General features: G+C 60.3%; 1 protein-coding gene across 3 annotated transcripts in view; it reads left to right on the top strand.

Moving 5' to 3' along the window:
• RGS12 (regulator of G protein signaling 12) overlaps positions 1 to 26,144 on the top strand; it is an 82,155-nt gene that overhangs the window by 4,350 nt on the left and 51,661 nt on the right. For all 3 annotated transcript variants that reach the window (XM_037046586.1, XM_037046595.1, XM_037046603.1), the window contains exons 2-3: positions 8,996 to 10,976; positions 20,773 to 20,877. In XM_037046586.1, the coding sequence (XP_036902481.1) occupies positions 9,093 to 10,976; positions 20,773 to 20,877 (1,989 nt within the window). In that variant the 5' untranslated portion in view covers positions 8,996 to 9,092. The remainder of the gene's footprint in view (positions 1 to 8,995; positions 10,977 to 20,772; positions 20,878 to 26,144) is intronic.

The following is a 26,144-nucleotide window of genomic DNA, read 5'->3' as shown; positions in this document are numbered from 1 at the left end:
TGGAGCTAAGCATTTAGCAGCCAGTCAGCTTCCTCACTGACAGGTGGGGCAGTGGGGCCCCGGGAGGAGGAGCCCTTGTATTGGTTTCCTGGGGCTGTGGTAACCAGGCGCCACACACAGTGGGAATTTGACCCCTCCCAGTTCCGGAGGCCGGACTCCAAATCCAGGGGTGGAGAGGGTGTGCTTCTGGACGCCCTGGGGGAGGATCCTCTCTGCCTCTCGCAGCTCCCGAGGCTGCCGGCAGCCCTGGGCTTGTGGCCGCATTGCTCCAACTGTGCCCTGTCCTCACGGGGCCTCTCCCCTGCGTCTGACCTGCCCTCTGCCTCCTTCTGGTAAGCACACTGGGATTACATGTAGGCCCATCTGGGTAATCCAGGGTCTCCTCCCCATCTCAGAACCTCTGAGCCCCTCTGCAGAGACCCTTTCCAAATAAGGTCACATTTCCAGGTTCTGGGGATTGGGCCCTGATGTCTTTGGGGCCACCATTCAGCCCACTGTACCCACGTTTGGACCTGGGAGGGGAGGAGCCATGTGGGGTCAAGAGGCAGAGCTGGGCCTCCTGGCCACCCTTCCTCCCTTGCTTTGAAGGGGGTCTGCTCCCGGCCCCCGGTGTGTAGGCCTGGGGCTCACGTGCCCAGGACGTCGTGCCTGCGCGGGTTTCTTGTCTCCCTGCGGGTGGCCAAGAGGCGTGAGAGCAGAGCCGTTCCCTTTAGCCCCAGTGAAAGTAGATGGAGGACAGGCCGGCACGCGCCACTTTTGTGGTGTGAATCACACAGGGTGAGACCCCATTCGTAGTTGTGGGGGATCAGGTAGGAAGCCTGTCTCTCCTGGGCATTTGGGGGTGAGGCAGGGGGATGGTCGGGCAGGGCACATCGACATAGGGCTTGGCCTGCCCCCTCTTGTCCTTGGCTTGCCACTGGCAACTTTGCCCAGGGAAGCGGCTGTGAGGGCTGGGGGGAGGGGCAGGGGGTGGCTGTCCCGGTGGGACAATGGGACCAGCCAGGCTGTGACCAGGAGGAGCCTGGGTGCTGGGTCAGCACGCAAGGAGTACCAGCACGCAGGGCCGGGCAGGACACACAGCCTCGCCTGTCCCGTCACAGGGTTACCAGGTAACACAGTGCTATGCAATGTTTGGGACTAGAAAGCTATTTGTCTTCCATCTGAAATTCAAGTTTAGGTGTCCTGCATTTGAACTTGCTAAGCCTGGCAAGGCTGTTTAGTCCTGTTTCATCCAGGTTTAAAAACAGACAAATGTTAAGTAGAGAAAAAAACGGAACGTCAGTAACGGGAAGGGAACGCTGATACTGTTTAACCTTCAGCATTTTTAAGATTTTTGAACTAGAATTTGCTTCTGGCATCAGAAATGGCCGCCCGCCCTTCCACCTCCTCTGGGTCCTGAAAGCTCTTGTGCACTTTTACCGAAATGCCGTCATTGCCAGGCTGGCGCCCAGAGCTCGGGGCTAGGGGGTCGGTCGGCCCTGCTGTTTGGACTCCCTGGGCTCCGTCCTAGTTAGGGGGAGCTGAGGCGGGGTGGGGGAGCTGAGGCGGGGTGGGGGAGCTGGGGAGGGCTCCTGGCCCTGTCTGAGGTTCTGGTCTGTGTGGTGCTTCCACACAATTAGGATTCTGGAGTTCATGGCCACGGCCTCGAGTGTCTGAGCCTCTGCCAGGTGGCTCCAGCTGCTAGCCTTCCCTGCTTCTTATGACAGCCTGGTGCCAGTTCTTCGTCGCAGATGCACGGCCACTCTCAGACCTCGTCCCAACGCCTGCGTGTGCCCCACAGTGCACAGATGTCCTCAGTGTGTGCACCAGAGGCCAGGCGCGTCCACACCGGGTGTGCCCATGGCGCTGCCTCAGGGCTGCAGAAGGCTGCACAGTGATGTTGCTGGGCCGACGAGTGAACTGCGAGCCTGCAAGAGCACACAGCCCAGTGCCCTGCAGGGTGGCGGGGGGTGGGTGAGGGTTGGGAGAGTTACTGGGGGTCTCGGGGAGGAAGAGGGTCCAAGTTGAGCCTAGGGGCAGCCGAGGAAGGGGAGGGTATGTTCAGGGAAGAGTGCTTGAGTGCTTTCTCGATGGAGTCGGCCTGTGGGCCTTCCCATGTGTCCCCTGGACCTTCCGAGTGTGGTGATGCTGGCCTGCTGAGTGTCGTGTCCCCTTGGGTCAGGGCCCAGGGGTCAGGGCCGTCACTAGTCACCTTTTCGTAATTGCCTGCCTGGTGCTACTATAGCAGCCCCTCCACAGTCATTGAATGAGCAAATGAGTGGACGAATGAACGGCCAGGAAGATCACGGGGCCATGAGGACAGACCTGCCTGAGGTGGACGCTAAGCTCGAGCTGGGGCCTGGTGAGGAGGGCTCAGAGGGCAGGCTGGGGGCAGGCTGGGTCCCTCGAGAAGTGCCTTGGGGGTGGGCAGGTGATGTTGAGTGAGGAGGAGGAAGGCGGGGCCGGTTTAGGAGGGCAGGTGGGCACCAGGGAGAGGAGGCAGAGAGCTGGACCGCTGGCCTGCACCGGAGCCCTGATGGCGGGGCCCTGCGGCCTCTCCCCCACCCGGCCTCCCGGCCCCTGTCTGCTGCCATCGCCGCCATCCCCCACCTGCACTCCGCTGCCTTCCTTCTGCCGAGCTGCTTCCTTCCTTAATCGAGGCCTTTCTTAAAGTCCTCCGTGCGTAGAAAGTGTTCTTAATGCGATGTGAATGAAAAATACTGCTGCCTCGGTGTCTCTGTGAAGCCCAGCACACTGGAGAGTGACCGGGCATGGTGGGAAAGAGTGGCAGGACTGTGTGTGTACACGCGTGTGCATGTATGGTTGGTTGGAGACGGCCGTTGCAGACGCGGAGCACGCCTGGTTCTGTCCTCTCCAGCTGAGGCGTCAGCGCTGCCCTCGGCACGTGGCGCAAACCCAGCCAGTGTTAATAGGATGTACTTTTTTTAGCACCTGAGGTCTTCCGTTTTTATTTCAGACGAGGGCTCCCGCACATCTGTTCCTCTTAATTATGCCATGGATTTTGCTTGATGTACACGTGACATTACAGACAGTGAGAATCCACATGTACCACAGCTGACCCTTGGGCAGTGCGGGTCGGACGGGGCAGGCCCGCTCACACGTGGGCTGTTTCGGCCACTGCCTGGTCGGCCACAGCGCCCCGAGGTTTGAATCCTCGGACCGGCCAGCTGCAGACTGAAGCAGTGCTTTGGATACGTGGTGGAGGGCGGAGGGTGGGGCGCCGACTGCGCAGACTTCCGTGCGGTTTTGTACTCGGGCTTGCGCATCCTTGGATTTCGGTGTCGGCGTGAGTGGTGGTGGGTCCCTGGAACCGACTCCCCAGAGACACTGAGGGACTGTAATTAAGTGTGGGGGCAGTCAAAAGTCCTAAGTGGGTTTTCGGTGCCCCTGAGCCCCGCACTGTTCCAGGGTCAGCTGTATATCAATGGTTTCGAACCAGTAAAATGGACCTGGGTAATTTAAAGTAGAATCTTTTCTGCTAGATCTCGTCTTTCTTCTCCACACACTGACAAAAACACTGAGTGAGCGACGCTGCTTGGTACGAGACCCTCCGTAGGCGGGAGGGATGCCAGGAACCCGCAATGAAACGCCCAGGGACCCTGTTCTGAGGGCTTGGGCGCTGCCTTCCTGTGGCCTAGGTTGGGAGGTGGGGCATGTATGACCTTAGCATAACTGTGTTTCCTTAACTTTTTATTATTTTTGGAATTCCATTTCCTTTTAACTATTAGACTGTGAGTAATCACTGTGTATACAGATTTCCGATGTGCCAAAGAAACGAAACACCCTTAAAGTCTCCAGTCTGTAGTTCCCCGTCCCCCTTACTCCTGGCTCCTCTCCCCGGTCACTAAGACGCTGTGTCTCCTGATTCCAAGAGCCCCTTTCTGTTTAAGTAAATCCGAGTCTCTGTCCCTAATCGCTGTGTGGCCGCTTTGCCGTGAACTCGACCTGGAAGGCAGAGGGTTGGGCCTTGGACATGTACCCCTGCTGCTTGGCCTTCGGTTTTGGGGGGACTTGGAGTGGTAAAACCCCCCCAATTGACATAAAAAACCCTGCATAAAAACATTCACAAAATGTCACCCAGGAACCTCTGTCCAGCACGTTGTCCCGTGCAGCCCATTGTGCGCTGTTCAGTGGCAGGCACGCTCCTCCTTGCGGTGGCCACTAACCTGCTTCCTGACAGGTTGCGGGGCAGATCTGGGGGACGGAGCCACCGAAGAAGTGAGACCGACTCTCCGAGAGCCAGGCTAGCACCCTTTGTCAGCGGAAACTCGAGGGGAGGCTGGTGTCCAGGCAGGAGGCGTCAGGTGGGGAAGGGTGCCGAGCCTGCGTCCCCTCTCTGTACAGGGTGGTCCTTAGCACGCTTGGCTTGTGAGGCTGTGGCCGAGCAGGGAGTTGCTTTTTTTTTTTTTAAAGATTTTATTTATTTATCTTTAGAGAGGAAGGGAACGAGAGAGGGAGGGAAATATCAATGTATGGTTGCTTCTTGTGCGCCCCCAGCCCAATGCTGGGAACTGGCCTGCAACCCAGGCATGTGCCCTGACTGGGAACTGAACTGCGGCCCTTTGGTCCGCAGGCTCGTGCTCAATCCACCGAGTCACGCCAGCCAGGACAGGGAGTCACTTTTATTAGCTGGGTCCTGTCCTGCAGCCCCCTCGTCCCCAGTACGGGAGGCAGGGCCTGCAAATTGCCTCAGGTCAGACTGAAGTCGAGGGAACGCGATGGTGGGGTTGCTCCGAGCGGTGGGGAGGCTGGCAGGAGCTGTGGGGCCTGAGAGGAGGGCGGGTGCGGGCGAGCAGAGGGGCCGCATGGGAGGCTGAGCCGGGGTGCCAGGTCCCTTGTGATCCAGACCCCTTCAGGGGGATTGGGTTTGTGCGTGGGGGCTCTCTGGACTGTGCTGCTCACGGACGACTGTGGGGCGTGTGCTTGCCCACCAGTCGCTGGCCTTGTCCGTCCAAACAGTCTCGGTGCCTCTTTCCTTCCTGAGACATGCAGTGAGCCTCAGGTCCGCCCCTCATGGACCGGGGTGTGTCTGGGCACCTGGGGGGTGGGGCCTCTGCGCCTCCTGCCCGATTAGGGGGCAGTCGGGCTGCCGGCCCTGGCTGGGGGCTCTGCAGAAGAGGAAATAGGATCCCAGGAGTGGGGCTCGCTCCCTGCCGGGGGTCCCCAGTTCACCCCCACAGCAGACAGCAGTCACGGGGGGTCAGACCCGGCTGCGAGACGCCTCTTCCCTTCAGCCCTTTCTTGCCAGAGGTCAGCCATCATGCTGAAGGGGGGCCCCCACACACTGCTTCCCCCGGTCACTCCTGCTTTCAGGCTGAGTCCCAGGCCAGAGCTCACAGAGGCTCAGTCATGCATGGCCTCCATATTCCAGCTGTGTCTGGGGGGCGTGGCCAGTCTGCAGGCTCGCTCAGGCCGGTGGGGTGACCCAGCCGGAATACCAGCCCAGGCCCGCTGCCTGCTGCCTTCGCACCGCTCGTGTGTCTGCCTGTCTGTCCGTCTTCAAGCTCACGGGAGCCGCAGAGCCTCGCCCGCGGGGCCCTGCTGACCTCCGGTATCTGCTGCCAAATCCTCTCCCTTTGTATGTGGTTTATCCTCCCTCTGGGGAAACTTTCCCGGCTCAGCACTCTAGCCCTTGGCGGGCCCTTGGCATTTAAAGGGCCTTGTCTCTCTGTAGCTCTGGGGAATGGCCCGTCCACTTTTGGGCCAACTAGTCAAACAGATGTTATTGGACAAAGGTTGATCACCACTACTGAATTTAGTGTCTGTGTAGCCACCCACCACCATCCACCACCCCCCCACCCCCCCACCCCCCACCCATCCATCCATCCATCCGCACACCCACCACCCCCCCACCCACTCACCCATCCCCCCCCCCTTCATGCACAGCCAGGGCTGTGTCCCTGGGGCTGTGGCAGCCAACTGCTCGTGGGAAAGCAGTCTGGTTGTGAACCACTCCCTGAGACTCAGCGTAACTCGTGACTTGTAATGAAATGAAATGTTCTCTGTCTTTTGGGGCCTGAGCACACAGCTTGTGTCCCCTGGGGTGCAGGGGGGAGCTGGGGAGTCTTCCCTTTGTTTTGGTGGCTGCAGGGTCCCTCTGCCGTTTCTTCCAGTGTCTTTCTCTGTCCTCCTTTCCCTGCCTTTTCTTCCTTTAAGTCACAGAAGTCCAAATATCCCACCAAATGCTACGGTCTGGCCGCAGTTTCAGGCCTCTTAGGTTCTCCAAAGAGACTGTGTGTTTTACACGTGATCTGCGGCCCCCGATGTACTCTGCACCCCTGGGGGGACTGCCCTTGGGGGCGACGTCGGGACAGGCCAGCAGGGACTTTCTCACCGAGTCCGCCGCCCTGCTCTCTTCCCCTCCACTCTGCACTCCTCCGCTGGGCAGCTCCCGGCTGACCCTCAGTCTCCCAGCTTTTCCACAGCGCGCCTTCCCGCGTCCTGGTCCTTCTGCCGCACCGTGGCTGCTGCCAGTGACTCCGTCCCTGGCCCTGTGTTGTGCCTTCCCCACACCCCACATGCGCAGTTGTCCCGTGTTTGTACATGTCCTGAGGCTGAGCCCCGTTGCATCTCCGTGGGTCCTGGAGCCACTTGGGTGCTGCCGGGGCCTCGGCTCGGGCTGTGCGTCCGTGGGGGCAGCCGCGGGGCACTGAGCGGGGGCAGCTCGGGGGAAGAGAGTGTGTTTGCACTGTTGGGTGTGAGGTGCCCACCAGCTGGCGGGCGTGGGGTGTGAGACCAGGCCTTGGAGTGGCTCCAGTTGCACGGGGAAGGGAGGGGGGAGAGCTTGGGGTCAACCGCCAGTACCTAGGGGAGGATATTAACGTTCACAGAGAAAAGGAGCCTGAAGGGAGAAGGGGCGCAGACAAGAGGCCCTGCTACGGGGGTGGGGGCCACTGCCACTGGGGGCACCTGCTGGGTGTGCTGTGCCCTGCAAGCCCCAGGGGGAGGTGCCGTCCTGGCCTCACGAGCAAGCAGCAGGTGTGCAGACGCAGGTGGTGCGGCATTGCCAGGGAGTGGTGCCCCTTGGGTGGCTGTTGTCCTTGGTGGCCCGCAGCATTTTCACGTCGATGGTTTCATGCACACACTGTCACCCACCAACGGGGTGGCTGCCTGGCAAGAGGTTCCTGCTGCAACAAATGGTTATAAACTCAGCTCAGTGGATTGAGCGCGGGCCTGCGAACCACACAAATGGTTATCAACTCAGTGGCTTAAAGCAACACAAACTTACTCTCTCTGGCTTTCTGGGGCTCCGAGTCCAAAGTCAGTCTCACTGGCTACAGTCAGGTGCTGGCAGGCTGCTTCCCTGGGGCAGGGCATGCAGCAGGGGGGCGCCCCCTTCCTCCCCTTTTCAGCTTCTGAGGGCACTGCCGCCCCCTTCTCTGTCCACATCGCTCTCGCCTCGGCCACCCTCCTTGCAGGGCCTTCTCTGCGACCCTGGCCCCCTGCCTCCCCCTGACAAGGACCCTGTGGTGCCACAGGGCCACCTGGGAGTCAGGGGGGCCTCCCATCTCAGGACCCTTCACCCAGCACAGCTTCGAGATCTCTCTGGTCATGAGAGGTGACACCCACAGTTCCCGATATGTGGTGGGGGGACATTTGTCAACCCACCACACCCTGAAGCAGGGTCAGTGAGAAGACCCTAAAACACATTTTCTATATATTTCGATTTTCACAACATAATCACTTACTGTATTGATTTTTAAATTCTTTTAGTTTTTAGAGAGAGGGGGAGGGAGGGAGGGGAAAAGAGAGGGAGAGAAGCATTGATCATTGCTTCTCCCACCCCTCATACTGGGGACCTAGCCGGAAACCCAGGCATGCGCCCTGACTGGGATTTGAACCGGGGACCTTTTGGTTTGTGGAATGATGCCCAACCCACTGAGCCACACCAGCCAGGGCCTGTGTTGCTTTTTAAAGTGAACTTGAAAGGCTATTGTTCAGAAGAGTGTTCTCACTGCTCTCAGTTGGTGTCCGGAACCCTGGGTGTCGGGAGGGTCCCCCACGCCACCTGTCTGTGCGGGCAGTGTGGTCTGTGCTGACACCCCCTCCTCCGGGGGCATGGCGTTTGGGGTGAGCCAGGCCAGGGCCTGCGGGACCGGCCCCCGTGAGAGCCCTGGCCCTGAGTCCCAAGGGGCCTCCCTGGTGGGCACACCCCACGTGCTGCCACAGTGAGGTGCGTGGGGACTGAGCGTGTCCCGTGCGGCCCTGGGAGAGGGTTCCGGATGCTGAGCCTGTCTCTGCACCCCATGCCCCTCCCCCTGCACTGGTTTTGCCCTGTGTCCTGTCACTCATAGATCGAGGCTGGGAGAAGGCCATGTGCACGGCCCCCGAGTCGCCCAAGTGAGGTGAGGCGTCGCCCCACCGGGGGCCCTGGTGCAGGCTGGTTGTACTGATGGCCGTCCTCCTCGTGGTTCTGAAGCTGTTGCCCCGGGTGACGAGTGGGCTCCTGCGCTCCTTTCGGCGGTTTTCTGTTGGGCCAGCGGCCTCTGTAGCCTGGACTAAGGCGTTTCAGACAAGTCTTCCCCATATGGCGTTAACTGACGCCTTCCTTGGGAAACTTTTCTGGGGGTTTCTGATCAAGTACAGGCCGACCAGGAGCTGTCTCTCCCCAGCCTGTGCCAGCCCTGCTTCCCAGTCCGACTCTGCCCCTGGTTCAGGCGTCCCGCAGACACATCGGGTCTGCAGGGCTGCTGGACCTCGGGCCACCCAGAGGGTGAGGGTCTTCAGGTTCCTTCTCTTTCTGTCCAGATCGGGAGGTGGGGCAGCTCCAGGAAGTGGATTCTGGGGAGTCCTTCGGGGCAGCCTCGCAGGAGGGGTCCATCCTGGGAAGTGTTTCCTACTCTGGAAGGAAACCCTCAGCCTGACTCTCAGTTTACTGCCCCTCCTCCATGCTGACGTTTACACGGTGACTGATAGCTCCCGTGACGGGTGTAATACCAGTGAGCTGTGGAGAGCTGGCCTCTTTAGTGATGAGCTGTTTGGTTTTCTCCCTTAGGGCCTTGTTTCCAGGAACACCACGGCCGCGTCACGCACTCTCGGAGCCGCGGACCCAGGAGTGAGGGCTATGCTGCTAGCCTCGGAGGCACGTCGAGATGCACAGAGCGGGGGACTCCGCAGAGCGCCCGCCACAGGGGACGGTGCCCCCTCGCCTGAGGAGCGTGGAGGTTGCCAGGGGCAGAGCAGGGTACGGGTTCACCCTCTCCGGCCAGGCGCCATGCGTGCTCAGCGCTGTCATGAGGGGGAGCCCTGCCGACCTGGTGGGCCTCCGCGCTGGGGACCAGATCCTCGCCGTCAACGACATCAGCGTGAGGAAGGCGTCCCACGAGGACGTGGTCAAGCTGGTTGGGAAGTGCTCCGGGGTCCTGCGCATGGTGGTGGGCGAGGGCCGCAGCCCCCGGGAGTGTGGCTCCAGTGACGAGGAGGCGGGCTTCTGCGAAGGGCGGGGCTGGCGGAAGGCCCGCCTCGACTCCAAGGCTTTGGGCATAAACCGAGCGGAGAGGGTGGTGGCGGACGTGCAGTCGGGCGGCATTTTCAGCATGATCTTCGAAAACCCCCGCCTCCGCACGGGCGGCGCCGAGCCCCCGAAATCCAAACCGCGGTCCCTCTCAGAGTCGGCTGCTGCGCGGCTTGACCTCGGACACGAACGTGCGAGTAACCCGCACCCCAGCCTGCCTCCCAAGGAGGAAACTTCAAAAGCTCTCAGTGACGATCCGGTTTTCAGTGTGGGGCCAGAGAACCACGAAGACTTTGGACTGGATGCAAGTATTTTAAACGTCGCCATGGTGGTCGGCTACCTGGGCTCCATCGAGCTCCCCTCCACGAGCTGCAGTCTGGAGTCCGACAGCTTCCAGGCCATCCGCGGCTGCCTGCGGCGCTTGCGGGCTGAGCAGAAGATCCACTCCCTGGTCACCATGCAGATCATGCATGACGGGGTGCGGCTGTGCACCGACAAGGCCGCCGTGCTGGCCGAGTACCCCGCCGAGAAGCTGGCCTTCAGTGCCGTGTGCCCGGACGACAGGAGGTTCTTTGGGCTGGTGACCATGCAGAGCGGTGACGACGGCAGCCTGGTGCAGGAGGACGAGGGCACCTTGCGGACGTCCTGCCACGTGTTCATGGTGGACCCGGACCTGTTCAGTCACAAGGTCCACCAAGGCGTCGCCCGGCGGTTTGGCTTCGAGTGCACGGCTGACCCCGACACCAGCGGCTGTCTGGAGTTCCCGGCGTCCTCCCTGCCCGTCCTGCAGTTCATCTCCGTGCTATACAGGGACATGGGCGAGCTGATCGAGGGTGTGCGGGCCCGGGCCTTCGCAGACGGGGACGCCGACGCGCACCAGAACACCAGCACCAGCAGCAACAGCGACAGCGGCATTGGGAATTTCAACCAAGAAGAGCGAAGCAGCCGGGTGCTTGTGGTCGACCTGGGCACCGGCTCTGGCAGGCACGGTCCCGGCAGCAGCACCTGGGAGGGGGCGGGCGGGAGGGGCCCCCAGCCTTGGGGCGCCCCCTGGAACGGGGCCTTTTGCCACGAGGCTGAGGCCGGGCCCCCGCTGGAGGCTGTCCCGCAGGTGGACAGGTGCTGGGACCTCGGTAAGCACCCCGGGCTCGCTTCTCACGTGGGGATTCCCCCGGCCCCCTTGCGGAGCTCGGCCCCTCCCCCCAAGAGAAGTGCCGTGGGCCCCAGTGGGGGATTCGGCCAGCGGTGGCTTCCGGTCCACGTCCTGCAGGAGTGGCAGTGTGGACACGCCAGCGACCAGGAGTCCTACACGGACTCTACCGACGGGTGGTCCAGCATCAACTGCAGCACGCTGCCCCCCCCCATGAGCAAGATCCCCGCAGACCGCTACAGGGTGGAGGGCAGCTCGGCGCAGCCGCCGCCGCCGCACGCCCAGAAGAGGGACTGGTCCCGGAAGGCGTTCGGGATGCAAACCATTTTCGGTCCCCATCGGAATGTCAGAAAGACCAAGGAGGACAAAAAGGTGAGCCTGCTGGGAGGGGCTCAGCAGGTGGCTCGGTCTGGTGGCCGAATCGGTGACCGGTGGGTGCAACAACCGTGCGCCAGCTGCCTGGTCCCCGGTCCCGGCCTCCCCTGGAGTGGCTGTCATCGGGTCGCAGGGTGCTCGTGAGCTGCAGGTTCCGTCTTGCCTGGGGCCCTCTTGGCTCTCAAGTGGTCTCGTCCCCAGCAGGCTCTGGCTCTGCTGCCCTTGGGGTCCCGGACAGGTTGTCTGGTGGGACGGGTAGTGGAGGAAGGGATGGGGACTTCTCTCAGCCCGGGTGAGGGTCTCCCCGTCCTTCCTGCCCTTTCCTGTTGCTGGTGCCAGATGGTCCTGCCCCTCCGGCCCCCTGGAAGTCCGCTGCGTCTCGGGCCTTCGTCTTCACCCCAGGGGCCGAGGTGCGTGCCCTGCTTAGGTGAGAGCCTTGCTGAAGCGTGGAGCCTGTTCGCACCAGGGCGGGGCTCCCTCGTGGTGTCGCTCCTGGCACTGTTTCCCTCACGAAGAAAACCCGGCTTCGCCAGGCCCACAGGCGTCTGGGTTTGTCCTGTTGCCTTCTAGGATCCCTGATTTCTTACTTGACGAGTAGGCCGAGGCCCACGTTGAGTCGGTTTTCTGGGAAGGGTGTGCAGCCGGTGTGCAGACTCGCTCTCCTGCGCGTGGGCGTCCCGGTTCCAGTGCCCTCAGCAGGAGAGGCGTCTTTTTTCTTTTCTCTGAGGTCGGCTGACCATTTGTGGGGGTCTTGGGTGCCTTTTTAATATTTTTTCACCCTGAACAAAAATGTGCTGAGAGGGATGGCATTGGCCGGTGTTAGCGCCTCTAACAGAAGAATGAAGCGCTCCTCACGGAGCAGCTGTGTCCCTGGCGCGGGAGAGGACAGGGCAGCGTTGCCTAGCGCGCGGTGCCCGTGGCCTCCCGTCGAGCCCGGGCGGGGCTGCGGTGCACCGTCGGCTGGGTCCCTTCATTCTGTTTCACTGGCAACGCTCGTGCGCATCAACAACCCCTTTCGGGGCCCCCGCTACAACCTCTCGAAACTCACCGGTTCGCTTCGCCACACAGCCCCTCGATGCTGGCCTAGCGTCATCCCACAGCCGCCCCAGCTGGAGCGCAGAGGTTTCTGGAGGCCTTGAGGCCGGTCTCATGGTGTCCCTCCTGGCCTGAGCTGGCTGGGGGCTGTCCAGCACGCAGAGGACAGGCCGGGAAGGCACGGAGGACGTGCTTGGACAGGAGGAGAGGAAGGGGCCGTGGGAAAGGGAAGGGGTGAGCCCTGGCCACGCCACTCAGTGCAGGTAGCACTGGCCGGGGAACCGAGAGGCGCCTGGTCTGGTCCCGGTCCTGCATGTGCCCAGAGCAGAGAAGCGGGCGAGAGGCGCTGTTAGCGGGCAGAAGGCAGCGCCTTCCCGGAGAGACCTAGTACGGCAGTGAGGCCTGGCAGGGGAGGCCATGATGCCAGCGGGGGCACGGCTCCCCTTTCCGGGGCCGGAGGGCACTGGCTTCCGCACGGGATCTCGTCGTCCCTCCGGTACAGTGACAGGAAGTTCTGAAACAGACTGTGAACGCATCCGAACGCCCAGAGGCCCCTGTGAGGGGAGTGGCCCCAATCACGACCCTGTGCAGACAGTGCCCATGGCGGCCACACGGCGTCACTGCCGCCCAGTCACGGGGACGGGGAATAGCAGCAGCCGAGGCTGGGGGTGCCTGGTCTGCAGCATAGACACTCCCTGGTGGGGGGCACGCTGGGGCCTGCTCTTTTGATAGCAGGTGCCGAGCTCCCCCTGGGGGCTCAGCGCCACCAGAGCTGCTGAGGGGCCGGGGGAGCCGAGTGGAGAAGCACCTCCCGCCACCGCCCCCACCACCTGAAGGCGGTGCCAGGCTTCCTGGAGAAGCTGGACCGGGAGGAGGGACGCTGACGTGGAGGACATTTGAGCAAAGGGTTGGGGACGCAAAGCTGCCCCCAGCATTGCTCTTTCTTGGTTTTGTGTCACTTGCAGGGAAACTGAGACAATCCAGAGCCAAGTGGCACTGTGTCCACCAGAGCGTGGGTGTGTCTGCACCCCTGACAGTGTGCTGAGCAGTTACAACCTGGCTTCTGCCTGTGGCTTTTAATCACGTGTTACTTTTTTGTCGGTTTTTACACGACCTTATCTGTAGCTGCAGTTCGCCCATTTCAGCAGTGTGACATTTCACACACGTACACATGCACACACACGCATGGCTCTAGGTGTGCGTGGGGAGGGATTTCCCGGGTTCTGCCCTGAGGGCACTGGCCAGGCTGGGCAGGGTTCGTTGAGCGGAAGGGCCGGGCAGCCTTCACGGGCAGGTACGTGTTTGTGCTGACAGTGGACTCCAGGTCTCAGAAGCGGGACAGGCTCATTATTCCCTGACGACGACCAAGCCGGCCTCCCCACACCCTGTCCTCACGCTGGGCCGCATGAGAGCCACGTCAGAGTCTGCACCACACCAGCAGGCGTGGCCCGCAGACAGGCGTCTTTGAGCTCCGATGCCGCGGCCCCTCCCGCTCTTGAGGGGGTGCAGCCCTGTGCCTGTGAGAGGTTTCCTTGGAGACTGAGGGGGAGCCCGGGGTTGCCCTTGTTCCTCTGCGCCAGGGGCAGTTGTCTCAGGAGTGGGAGCCACGCCCCTCACAGCTGGTGTCCTCTGCTCCCAGCCCTGGAACTGGGACGCCCCAGGAGGGGCCTTTGCTGCAGTTTCCGCCATCATTTAACTGCTGGTTCCAGGATCGTCCACATGTCCCAGTGAAGTGAGGTCAGGGCTCCCTCACCCTGCAGACCCTCGGACACACGATGCAGCCTCCCTGGCGGTCCCCCTGCTGGCGTCCTCACCAGAGCTCCACGTCCTCTGGCTTCTCAGCTGTGGGCAGCCTCGTGGGGGCAAAACGGCCTCTGGCAGTAGTAGCTTGGGTAGGCGCTCCCTTGGGTACAGGGTTTGGCTTCCCTCTTGCTGAGGGCCATCTGTCTGCTGGGCTGTCTGTCTGTCTGTTCCTTCTCCATGATGTGCAGGAACCACAGAGACCTCCCAGGGCCCGTCGCTGGGGGCTGGTGTGTGTGGGTGTGTCTTCCCAGGTCTTGGCTGGTGGGCTTCTTGCCTGCTTCCCGCGTCTGGAGGGGTCGCGGTTCTGAACTGAAAGCCGTCCAGCTGGCCAGCCTGCCCTCTCGGGCTGTGTGACTTCAGTGCAGCTCAGGCACTGCAGCCGCAGGGTCAGTGGGGGGCCTTCCTCTCTCCCCGCACGGCCCGCACGGTCTTTGGAGTTGATGTCTGAATGCAACAAGGCGATTGACTACTTAGTTTTTTTCATGTGGATGACCACGTGTTGGATCCCCTCTCGGGGCCCAGGACAACCCCTCAGTACTGGGCTGTGCACTTGTGTGTGCGTGGGGGGTGTGTCTCAGTCCCCGTTCAGTCAGTACCTGCAGCACGCGTGACTGTTTGACCTTGTAGCTTCATGAGGCCTTTGCCTCAGCGGGTCGCCTTGCCAAACACCGAGCCTGGCCTTGCACAGACGGTTTGCAGGGTCTGTAAGTCCTCCCGAAATTCGCTGGACACCCAGCTGCAGCTGCGCTGTGATCTCCAGGCCGCCAGTGGGTGGCTGTGTTTAGGGCTCGGAGCCTGCCTGTCCAGGAAAGCGGTCTCTCTCGCCATTTGTTTGCCTCTTCATTTTCTTTGAGTAAAATTTTATAGCTACCTTTTATAACTACCTTATGAACATCTTAAGTTTATTCTTAGAGTCTTTAATTAGATTTATTCCTAGGTCCCTTGTCCATTTTGTTGAACTTATAAACTGTACCTGCTTAAACACTATAAATGCTGACTTTTATAGGACACAGTCCATCTGTCGCTTTTCTGTCCAGCTGTCTCGACAGGGTTGTTTCTGCTCATTAATACTTGTCATCCTGGATGTGGGTTGGATGTTTTGACTTTTCTTTTTTTTTTAATTTATTTGATTATTTTTCAAGTACTGTTTTCTTACTCCCATCCCATCCCCCCCCCGTGCTCTCCCCCCCATTTCCCCCCTTCTCAGTTGTTGTCCATGTATCCTTTATATTTGTTTCTCTAAATCCCTCCCCTATTTCCCGTGAAATTCCCTCCCCTCTTCCTTCTGGTCACTGTCAGCCTGTTCTCTATTTCAGTGTCTTTGACTTTTCTGATTATTTTGCGTTCATTGAGATGATCAACTGGACTCCTCCCCGTGACAGCTAACGGGGTAGATGTGCCGCACTTGGTTCTCGAGACAGACCTGCTTAGGGCCATCGTTGCTGCTCTAGTGGGTCTGGGCTGCTGGTGGTGGAGAAGTTTTCCGTCTGTGCCCATGAGGGAGTCTGTCTGTGGTTCTCCGCACTCTCCTTGTCTCCGTCTGGTTCTGTGGTGAGGTTCTCCTGGGCTCAGACAGCATGAAATCGATGGTGGCGTTTCCCCGCCCGAGTCTCTTCCCGGGACAGCCCTGTGACGGGGGAGTCCGTTTTGCCGGCCTTCTTTTTCTCACCTGCCCCCACGGTGGAGCACCTGTCACACCGCCAACTGAAGCAAAACAACGTAGGCCCTTTCTGACTCAGCATCTTATATCCTTTTGTTTAAACTTTCTATTTCCCGTGGTCTAGGGGCGTCACTGTAAGTAGCAGGTAGCTGTTTCCCTAACCCACATTAACGTTCTTCTGATGGGCGCACACGAGAGACCAGACTAAGTCGGCAGAGTCGGCCCGGGCGTGCCTGTGGGGTCCCTGGCGCGCTGTCTCGGCTCCGCGACAGCGCCGCGCACTGTGTGTGAGTCCGGGTGTGTGAGGCTGCTCCTCCTGCTTCCCCAAGGTCGACGCCTGTGTTCAGGCTTTTTGGTTTTCGAGCCGCGCCATTACCTGCCTCGTCGGTTTGGAAGTCGAGTGCCTTGTCTCTGCTGTTCAGAGGGTTTGTCTCAGCTGGCTGCCTGGATGTTTGTTGAATAAATAAGTGTTCCCTGACTTTCCATCCCAACTCAGATGTCCTTCCCTCGATACTCGTCCTTCCCTTTCTGAATCGCAGCGTGGTCTCCGCGTTGCCTTCCCTCCCCACGTCGGCGGCGTGCTGGGCCCTTCCTCCACTCCGTACGTGCTCCTCCCCCAGCTGGTCCAGATGTACGTTTGAATTTGCTGGTTATGAAGTATTTTTGATGCCGGACTTTGAATTCTTCCTGCTGTGTGGTTTTGCCGTGACAAGATTTAACAAGTTATACCAGTCACTCAGCCATCGTCTCTCAACCCCTGTGGTGCGTGGCTGTGGGACACTGGCGCCTGTGTCCCCTCCCCCCCCGGCCAGCTGGGTCCCCAGCAGGCTCTGCTTCAGGGGGTGCATGTGTCGGGGATCCTGCTCCTTGTCAGCTTCCTGCCCCTTGCTCGGGTGACACGTTTCCCCGCCAGGCTGTCCTTCCTGTCGCAGCCCGAGTGCAGTTTGCAGGGCCCCCGGCTCTCCTGGCCACCCACCCTTGTCACCCCTCTGGCACTGATGTCTAGGTCCCAGCACCACCAGCCTCTTGTCTGGCTTCTGACGTGAAGTAGCTCCTCCTTGTCCCTGTGGTCCCAGCCTTCAGGGTGCCGCCGCCTGACCTCCGGCCAGAGTCTCGAAGACCCTGACGCCCGGGCAGCGGCCAGTGGGCAGGCTGGGGGAGTCTGCCGTGGGTTTCGCGTGAAGACACGTTTTCTCTCTTAACCCATGATTTTACCGGTTTGGAAATGTCGAGTACGTCAGCTGTGTCCCACTCATGGCTTCTCGTGGGCAGAGGCCGGGGTGCTGCTGCTGGACACCCTCCAACGTAGGACACAGCCCCACAGCAAAGGGCCGTTTGGCCAGAATGTCAGCAGGACCAAGGAACTCCACAGACCGCTTGTGACACGCTCGATCAGTCACAGCACCTTCCCCACACCCTGCACAAATCTTTTCTTGCATTTCAGTTGCCTTTTTACCTTTCTTGAAATAATAGTGCACAATGTACGAAAAATGTTTTCTTCCATCCTCAGTGTTAAAATGGGCACACAAAAATTCACCCATTTTGAAAGTTTTTTAAAACACGCTGATGGGACAGCTGTCACAATGTGCTCTAACACAATCGTTGCAAAGGAAGTTAGAGACGGCACTGTGGGAGCCCTGCACGGAGAAAGCAGAGAGGAGTACTGGGCCGCCCGGTGTTTGTCCCACCCTCCGTGCTGACACAGCTGGTGTGGTTTTGCTTTCGGACCGGACCCACGTTACCTCTTTTCGGAAAAGCACTCGGGTGATCTGGTCTCCGTTCTAAGCTCGGTGGTCTCCTTGGTTAGAGCCGACTCGCTCAGTAAGTGCTCGTTGCGCCCCGGCTGCGTACCAGGCCCTGTGGGACCGGGCACCGCCCTGGCTCCGCCGGGACTTGTGGTCCAGTGTCGGGGCTCTGGAGGGCGGGGATTTGAGGTCCGACTGGCACCGGAACTCCCAGTGCAGTGCGGGACCTGGGCCTCTGCCCCCTCCCCACCACCCCTGAGCCACTGAGCAGGTCCTCTGCCGCCCTGGCCTCAGCTGAGGAGGTGACTGGCTGTGCCGAAGCGAGTCCTGTCCCCAAAGTGGTGACTCCGTGGGACGGTCAGGGTTGGTGCCAAGAGTAGCTGAGGCTGCTGGTATCCTGGGCCGTGGGGCCGGCTGCCCCCGGCTCTGCTCTCACCCCGCTTCCTGGCTGTTTCACCCCGAAGTGGTCCTGTACCTCTCTGGGCCTCCTTTGTGGTGACAGACGCATCCCTCAGGACCCCCCCATCCCTTGTGTTATGAGGCGACAGTAGTGAGGTGGCTCATTTCTGCACATCCTCAGCAGGGGACAGGGGTCCGGCGGGCCCTTTGGTATGGAAGCTTGATGCCCACAGGCTGCCCCGGGCGGGGCTGCCAAAGGCCATGCTGGTGGTTAGGCTGTGTTCTCGGTGCCTGGAGCCGGGCCCCGTGTATGACTCTTGGGGACAGGGGCACAGTAGCTGCAGGCTGGGCCACACAGCATGACAATGGTGTGGCCTGGCATCTCCCGCTCACCTTCTGGAGCAGTTGCGATGTGTGCAGTTCAGAAAGTGGAGTTGATTTTGCAAAAAGGGAAGCTGCTTCTTCGGCCGTGTCAACACTCGGTGGCCACCGCCAAGCAGTCCTCCGTGGGAGCCAGCCTGCTCTGTGCCGGCAGGCGCTGGGCGGTGGCGGTTTTCCAGCAGCCCCCTGGCAGTGGGAGACAAGACAAAACACGAGACCGGCCTCGTGGTATGGGGGTCCAAGCTGGGCCGCCTCAGTTCTTTGCAGGGACTTTTTTCTGTCCGCTTGCTTGTTAGCATTTTCTTCTACTTCCTTTAAGTTTCCAAACCTCTCAGCGCAGCCATGCTCAGCAGGGCCCTCTCCTTCCTCGCTGCCTGCAAGGGCCTGCCCACTGCGGCCTGGCCGTGGCTCTGGCTTCGAAACTGCACTGCCCTTATCGAAAAGCCATTTGTTCATAACGCCCCCGCCCCTGCCAGAGAGGTACAGATACATACCAGCAAATGCAGGGTTTCTACAGAGGTTCGTTTTTCATATTTGGAGCCTTTCTTGGTTTGAGTGACAGATGAGGAACATTTTCTGCAAGATGACCTGTGTGCGGACAAGCCCCCGAGTGGCCACGTGGATGGCCGCGCCCCTTAGGGGCCGGCTGCCTGCCCTTGGGCACTGAGGACCCCATGTCATTTGGCTTTCTCTGTCGGGTCTACGGTGTCATGGATGAGACGAGATAAATTCACATGGACTACTGAGTCCTGTGGAAGAAAGGGGACGGCACGGCCACTCTCTCAAGAGGAGAGTGCCCCAGCCCTTGCTTTGACAGACTTTTATTGCTTTGAGGAGCACATTACATTGAGGAGGGGCCTCATTTACTATGTGCAGGTTTGCTTTAGGTGGTTACCTTTTACAAAATACAAAGGAAAGAATGATCCTAATTACTTCAAAGAGAAGGATGTTGCAGACAAGGGCAAAAGTGGTTGAACTGGTTATTCTCCACACTGGGGAGGTTTAGTTTAGCACAGACTTTAGGAAGTTACAGTAGGCACTTTCTGCCTCAATTCAGGGTGGGGGAGTTTTAGCAAAAGCCAGTCTCATAGTGGTCTTCGTACAGTGCAGGCCTGAGTCCCCACTGGAGAACCTGTCCATGGGCGTGGGTCCTGCGTGCCAGACCGCGCTTTCCACTGGGAGCTGGGCCCACGCCAGGCAGAACGGCCTCCTACACTCCGCAAACGCTGCGTCTGTGGTGCCCCGCTCTGGGCAGCAGGGGCGGGGTGGGGGCTTCGGACAGAGGCCTTGCTGCCCTCTGCAACACACAGACTCCTGGGGACATGCCACAGCGGCTGGCGTGTGCGCTTGCACGTCGCCTAACTTCCTTTCGGGTGGGGCTACAGAGGTCTCAGGGCGGTGCTGATGGGTAGGGGCTGCAGGTAGGGAAGGGCAGGCGGCAGGAACCTGGGGTCGCCCATGATGGGCGCCAAGCGGGGCTGAGGGCAGGTACGGGGGACCGGCCACACAGGGAGGGCGGCCTCGGGCCCGCGCAGGCCGGGCCACAGCACGTTGGCTCTGAACCCAGAGGGCACAGTGCTCTGAGGAGAGACGGCTGTTCTGGACACATTTTTGCTCAGAATTGGCTCTGGGGCATGTGCTTTGGAGAAGGAATCTTTTGGACAAGTGTTTCTGGAGAATATGTCACACTCAGGGGCTTGCTAGAGGGAGGCAGCTCGATGGACAGCCCGGAGCGGGCCGAGCAGTGGCGGGGCCGGGTTCTGCTGCGTGCCAGGTGGACGGAAGGGCTGGCTGGGCTCTCACAGAGCAGCCTGAGTGGCCTGCCACCTGGAGCGGAGACCCTGGCAGGGCACACCTGCGTCTGAATTGGAGCCACGAGGCTCACTCCTGGGGGTGCCTCAGAGGCCAGCTAGTGGAAGGTGGGGTCTGGTGACCCCTGGAGTGACCGGCGGGAGTTGTAAACCTGTTTTCACGACCTCAGAGAGGCAGCAGAGTTCACCTACAGGTTGCTGACCCAACCCCCTTTGGGACAAGCAGGCCTTCCTGTGCGCCTTGATTTATTCGAGGGGGCCCCGGTTGGGCACCGGCGTGGGTGCATCTGAGAGGCTTCCAAGCCCCCTTGGGGTCTGGCTCGAGCCCAGGTGTGTTGTCTCTCCCCAGAGCCCTTAGCTTTTCTCGAGGGCCCCCCGCCTGCCCTGTGTCATGTAGGGTTTCTCGTCCCCAGGAGGTCACATTTTCAGCTGCGATGCTTTTTATTTTAGAGGTGTCATGACCTATTGGCTGAAACCAAGAGTGCCTTTGGAGACGTGCCCAGTGCAACAACAGTGAATTAACTCTAGATGTTCCCAGAGAAAGAACAAGGCGTTTCACCGGCCAGCTCGTTCCTGCCCCAAGTTGTTGGGGCTGTGGACGCCGGCTGCATGTCCGGGGACCGTGGTTTCCCAGAATGCTTATAAAGTTCCGTGACGGTGCAGCCTGTGCTGGAGAGCCTTTGTTCACAGTCGTTACCCTGACACACCTGCTCCGTCATCTGACACCCCATCTGGTGACTGTGGGGGCCGGGGCTGGGCCGTCCTCCATCCTTGGAGACACCAGGACAACGCTTCTGGTCCGGCTCTGCACTGGTTCCCGAGAGAGGACGGTCCCTACGCCACGGCGCTTGCCGGGGGTCCCACGCCGCCCTCCATTCTCTGAGCGGCAGGTGAAGCTGGGCACCTTTCCTAAGGAGGCAGCTCAATTTACCTGTTTGTTTGTTTGTTTGTTTGTTTAGGGCTCCAAGTTTGGGCGGGGACTTGGACCTGCTCAGACCTCTGCTCGGAGATCCTTTGGGAGGTCCAAGAGGTTCAGCGTCACTCGCTCCCTCGATGACCTGGAGGTAAGTGTTCCCGATTGTCTCCTTTTACTCCTCAGGTCTTCAGAAATGCAGTCCTTCTCTCAGACACGTCTGTCCTCCTTCACCTCCCCCAGACCCCACTCCCACCCCCCGAGGTCACCGCTGCCTTCTGGTGCACGGTGGGCGCTTTCCTGCCCGGCACGCCTCCCGGGCTGCCGTGGTGTTTGCCGCGGTGGGTCCTGCGTGCCGGGGCTGCCGCGCCTCACGCACACGGGCTTGCTCAGCCTCACGCAGGTCTGCGAGGAGGGCGGGGCTGGCGGGGCCCTTTGTGAAGGTGCTGATGACAGACACAGGCGGCATTATTCTGTGTGGCTTTTTGTCTGTGTTCCTTAAACGTGTAATCGACTTGACTCCAGAGCAGGTCTGGGCTGCAGGCTGCTGAGCGGGTGCAGACAGCCCGTGTGCTCCCTGCCGGCCCAGGCCAGTGCCCTGCTCCCCGTGGGCTGGCCCTGACGAGCGATGGGCCGGAAGGGCCCCTCGTTTCCTTGAGCGCTCCCTCCCGGCTACGTGCGTTCCAGAGGCTCAGACCAACGTGTCCTGTCATGTGGTCGGTCGCCAGGACAGTGCTGTGCAGGGGGGGTTCCCTGCTCCGCCTCTTGGTCCCTCCCGCCTCCCCCTGAGCATGGGTGACCAGTGATCTGTTCACCGGTTCATCTTGTGTGTTCCAGAAGTTGGCACCGCTGCAGGTGTGCTATGTGGCTGACTCGGCCCCTTCTCTGTACTTGTCTTTTATTTGTGGATTTGAGAGAGGGGGACGTCAATTTGTGGTTCTCCTATTTATACATTTGTTGGTTGATTCTTGTGTGTGCCCTGACCGGGGATCGAACTGACGGCCTTGGCGCATCAGGATGACGCTACAGCCAGTGGCGCTATGGGGTCGGGCTGATTCTACCACTTCTAAACCGTAGCATGGGGCTTCCCAGGTGTGCTGTGCCGAGCCACCTCACCCACGGCACTTGTTAGAGAGCTGGGAACCTTCTGCTCCCAGGGGCATCAGTGGGCAACCTATCAGGTGGCCCTGGAGAGGGGGCGCTCCTGGGGGTGAAATTGCTGGTGGCAGCCAGACGCCCCCGAGTGGAGCCCTTCCCCTGGCTGTGCCTCCAGCAGGGTGGGGGTCCCTGTGGCCCTCCTCAGCACACTGGGTACTGTCAGACCCGCACCCCTGTTTCGGTGAGAGGGCCTCTCGTTGCAGCTTGTGTCTCACGGGTTATAACTGAGGCTGCGCACTGTACCATGGGTGTTCTAACTGCCAGTTTTCTCCGTCGTGAATTGGCAGCTCACTCATATCCTTTTTCTATGGGCTGTTTTTTATAGATTTTTTAGTAGTTCTTTATATGTTCTGGGTATGTGTCCTCTATCAAACATTTTGGAAATATCTTCTTTGCAGTTGTTTCTGCCCTCCATGAGGGCCTCTTTAGTTAAATGGAAATGCACGCGTGTGTTTTAAGTCATAGTGAACTTTTCTGTCGCATGAGCTGCTGTCCGGCGCCCCGTGCAGTGGCATTGGGCGCACGTGCACTGCCGGGCCGGCGTCACCACCACCCTCGGCGGGACTCTCCGCCTCCCCCACTGACCCCATGAAACACTCCTTCCCACCCCGCCCCAGCCCTGACCTCCGCCATCAGCTTTCTGTCTCCGTGAATCCGACTCCCCTCGGGACCTCATGACGGTGGGATCACACGATGTGCGTCTTTTCATGACTGGCTTACCCCACCCGGCACGCCGTCCTCAAGGCCTGTCCATGGCACAGCAGGGTGGGGGCTTCCTTCTGCCCCCGATCGAGTGCGGCGCCGCCACGTGGGTCATCCACGTTTGGTTTATCCATCCAGCCCGCCTCTGGCTGCTGCGGGCCATGCTGCTGTGAACGCAGGGGTACACGTACCTGTTCCAGTTTGTTCGTCTCTAAAAAATGAACTTCAAATAAGAGAATTTGTTATAGACTCAATAATTGATTGGTTGTTTTTTAAATTTCTTCTAAAGACTTCATTTATTTATCTTTAGAGAGAGGGGAAGGTCGGGAAAAGGAGATGGAGAGAGACATCAGTGTGTGGTTGCCTCTCGTGTGCCCCCTACTGGGAATCTGGCCTGCAACCCAGGCCTGTACCCTGACTGGGACTCGAACCGCCATCCTTTAGTTCACAGGCTGGTGCTCCATCCACTGAGCCACACCAGCCAGGGCGTTTTTTGTTTTTTAACTGTGAGTGAATTGTGCCCAGGGTGCAACCGGAATCGTTGGCTGTTAGAGCTGGATGGAGCCTTGGAGACCCCTCACTGTGCAGGGGAGAGGAAAGGGCAGAGCAGGCGGGTGGCCCGAGGGCACTTGGTGGCTGCAGATGGGAGCTGGCTGCTGGCCTGTGTGCTCTCGGGTTGCCCAAGGGCTTCCCGGGCCAGCTCGTGGTGCTTGGTCAGGCCGAGGCCAGGCCAGGCCCCTGGCGGCACCCACGCCGTCATGGGAGGAAGCAGGGCTGGCCCAGTGCTTGTGCCCAGCGGCCTCCCGAGGGCCCTTGGAGCTGTCTGTGGTACGTGCCGGGTCTCCACCAAGCGTGTGCTCCTGGTTTGGGATTTTGCCAAGTGTCGTGTATCTGTTTTCATGGGAGAAGGGTCTCTCAGACCTCGAGGTGAAGAAGCTCTCAACTGATGGCCTGCTGTGTGGTGACAGCATGTGGGTGACATCCACTTCTCCCATGACAAGTGGACCTGGCACCAGCCCCCCAGGGCTGTGTCACCCCTGCTTCTCGTCACCCAAGAGGGAGTGCTGAGACTGCCCACGACAGCAGCCAAGGTGTTCGCCGCCATCGGGGGTCGGTCAGGGGCAGCTGCACAGCCACGGCTTTTCCTCAGTCCTCTCGCCGGCCCGGCGTGGACACGGACTGGCGCGGGGTGGGTCTCAGCACTCGCGGGCCGTGCCCGCCGCGGAGCGTGCTCTCTCTCCACGCACTGAGCCTCCTTTGTCAAAATAGTCCATCAGGGATGTGGGATTGGATGCTTACTAATTTTTTGCCTAAAGATTTCAAAATGTTGAACTACAGGTGACCATCTTTGGCCGACGTCATGCAAGGCCCTTTCTGAGGGAAGTCCCCCTGCAGACCGCAGTGCCTGACTCCTGTGCCCTTGGGCCTTGTCCCAGCCTCCCCCGAGTGCGGTCCCCTCGCTTAGGGTGCAGGCCCTGTCCTCTTGCCTTTAACGGGCACTTAGCCAGGGCTGCACAGCTCCCTGTTCCAGGCACTGCCTCTGCCTGCGCGTCCCCTTGACCGTCACCCAGTTGGCTTCTCTGCACAAGTCGTTCCGAGTCTACTCCCCGGGCTCTGTGGGCACCAGTGTCTTAGATCGGGTCCCCTGGTGGCAGGCTCAGACACCGGGAGGAGGGGAGCCCCAGTGAGGACCTGCAGCATCCACACCACGCAGCCGTCTGAGTGCTGGGGGCTGGGGTCATTCCAGGGCACTTTGTGGGCTGGCAGGGGTGCTGAGTAACACTGGACTGTTAAAGGGTCAGGAAGAGGTCAGGATGCGTGTCGTAATCTCCAGGATACCCGAGGAGGACAAAATAGTGACTACATACCGAGTGAATAGATGGCCAGAGGAATGCCACTGGGGAGCGGGGCTGGGTGACAGTGCAGGGAAAAGTCAAAAACTGAACCAGCCAGAGAATGAGGGCAGAGGGATTGCTGCCCAGCCTGTCCTGCGAGGCAGACGCCAGAGGGAAGGGGGGTGACAGGGCGGCTCCTGGCGCCTGGGGTTGGAGGCTCTGACTGGGGCGCGGGGCGCGGGGCCGGGAGCCGGGCCCTGCAGTTCGTGTTCACGCCAAGGGCGTCCTGCGTTTCAGTGCTTCGTACTTTGAGCATCAGTGCGATGTACCACGTTCACAGAGTGAAGGAGAAAAATCAACTATCGTCTCAACAGAAGCAGGAAGGAACTTTGGTAAAATTCAGTGCCCATTCATGGCGACGAAAACCACAACCCTCAAAATGGGAATCGAAGGGAGTTCCCGTATTCTGATAGCGGCGTATAAAAACCCCTAAAGTGTGGGCCGTACGGAAGCGTTCGCTCCTGTTGTAGTTCTGCTTGGGAGTCCCCGTCCGGGTGCGCGAAAGGGAGAACGGCAGAAGTTAAAGGGCTTGCGGAGAAAACCACATGCTGCTGCTCTCACGTGGTGTGATCCGGCCGCGGGAAGCCCAGGAGGACGTGTAGGTCCGTCATCACAGTGAACCAATGCGCGGGCAGGTTGCGGGGCCTACGGTCGGTACTCAGCAGTCAGCTCTGGCTACGGTTGGAAGTGACCTCCAGGTGCGCTTTCCAGCTGAACCCCAGCAGGAGTTTTGTGGAGCTTGAGAGGGTGGTTCTGAAGCGTCGGTGGACATGCTGAGGGCTGAGAGGCTCTTAGAGAGTAAGCTGGGACTCCTTCCTCTGTCAGCTGTGGGGACTTACTGTGAAGTTTAAGAGCCAAAGCCTGGAGACGCTGGCTCAGGACAGACAGACAGACAGACAGAAGGCGGAATAGGAGAGTGCCTGGGCTGCGTGCCTCGAGCCGGATGAGTTTGTTGTCAGCGTTGTTGGAGTGAGTGGAGGAGACAGAGAAAGACAGGCGCCCAGTGTCCCCCATGCCGAGCAGTGTCGCGGAGCTGTCACGGCAGAACAAGAGCGCTCTGGGAGGGGCAGACTTTGGGGCAGACACAAGACGCTCGAACCGTACGGGTGAAGATGGCCATCTGTGACTCAGGGACTCTTGGGACCTGTGCCACCCAGACGCACCCTCACGGGCAGGGGAGGGGCTCGGCCTCTGCACCGTGGGGACTGCAAAGGCTCTTGGTCCCGAGAGCGCCTCTGGGAGCAGAGTGGCCGGAGAGCCTCACGGGCACTTGATGAAAGCCGCACATGAAGGAGTTCCCAGGCACGTGAACGACCAGGGAGGTGGCAGTCCCAGCCAGTGAGGTGTGTGCACCAGGGTGACAACAGATGGGTGGTGTCCCTTGTTGGAGTGGACAGGAGGCAGCCCGGATGCTGACTGGCGCCAGGACACGTGCTTGGCGGCCTCAAAACAGAGTGCCCTGTGGCTCGGCAGCCCCCCTGGGGGTCCGACAGTAACCCAGAGCCGTGGGACACTGAGGCTCGGTGCCAGGCCGGAGGATCAGGAACTCGTGCAAGCCCGTGACGCTGTTTCCCGGGCAGGCGGCTTCAGAGCGGCCTGCTCCTGGGTGCATCAGACTTACCTGCTGCCTCCCCCAGGACACGGTGCTCCGGGCAGGTCCCAG

The sequence above is a fragment of the Sturnira hondurensis genome, unplaced genomic scaffold, assembly GCF_014824575.4.
Source record: "Sturnira hondurensis isolate 20B ecotype Veracruz unplaced genomic scaffold, ASM1482457v3 Scaffold0000780, whole genome shotgun sequence".
Classification (NCBI taxonomy): Eukaryota; Metazoa; Chordata; class Mammalia; order Chiroptera; family Phyllostomidae; genus Sturnira; species Sturnira hondurensis.
This window is presented reverse-complemented; position numbering and strand designations above follow the sequence as displayed.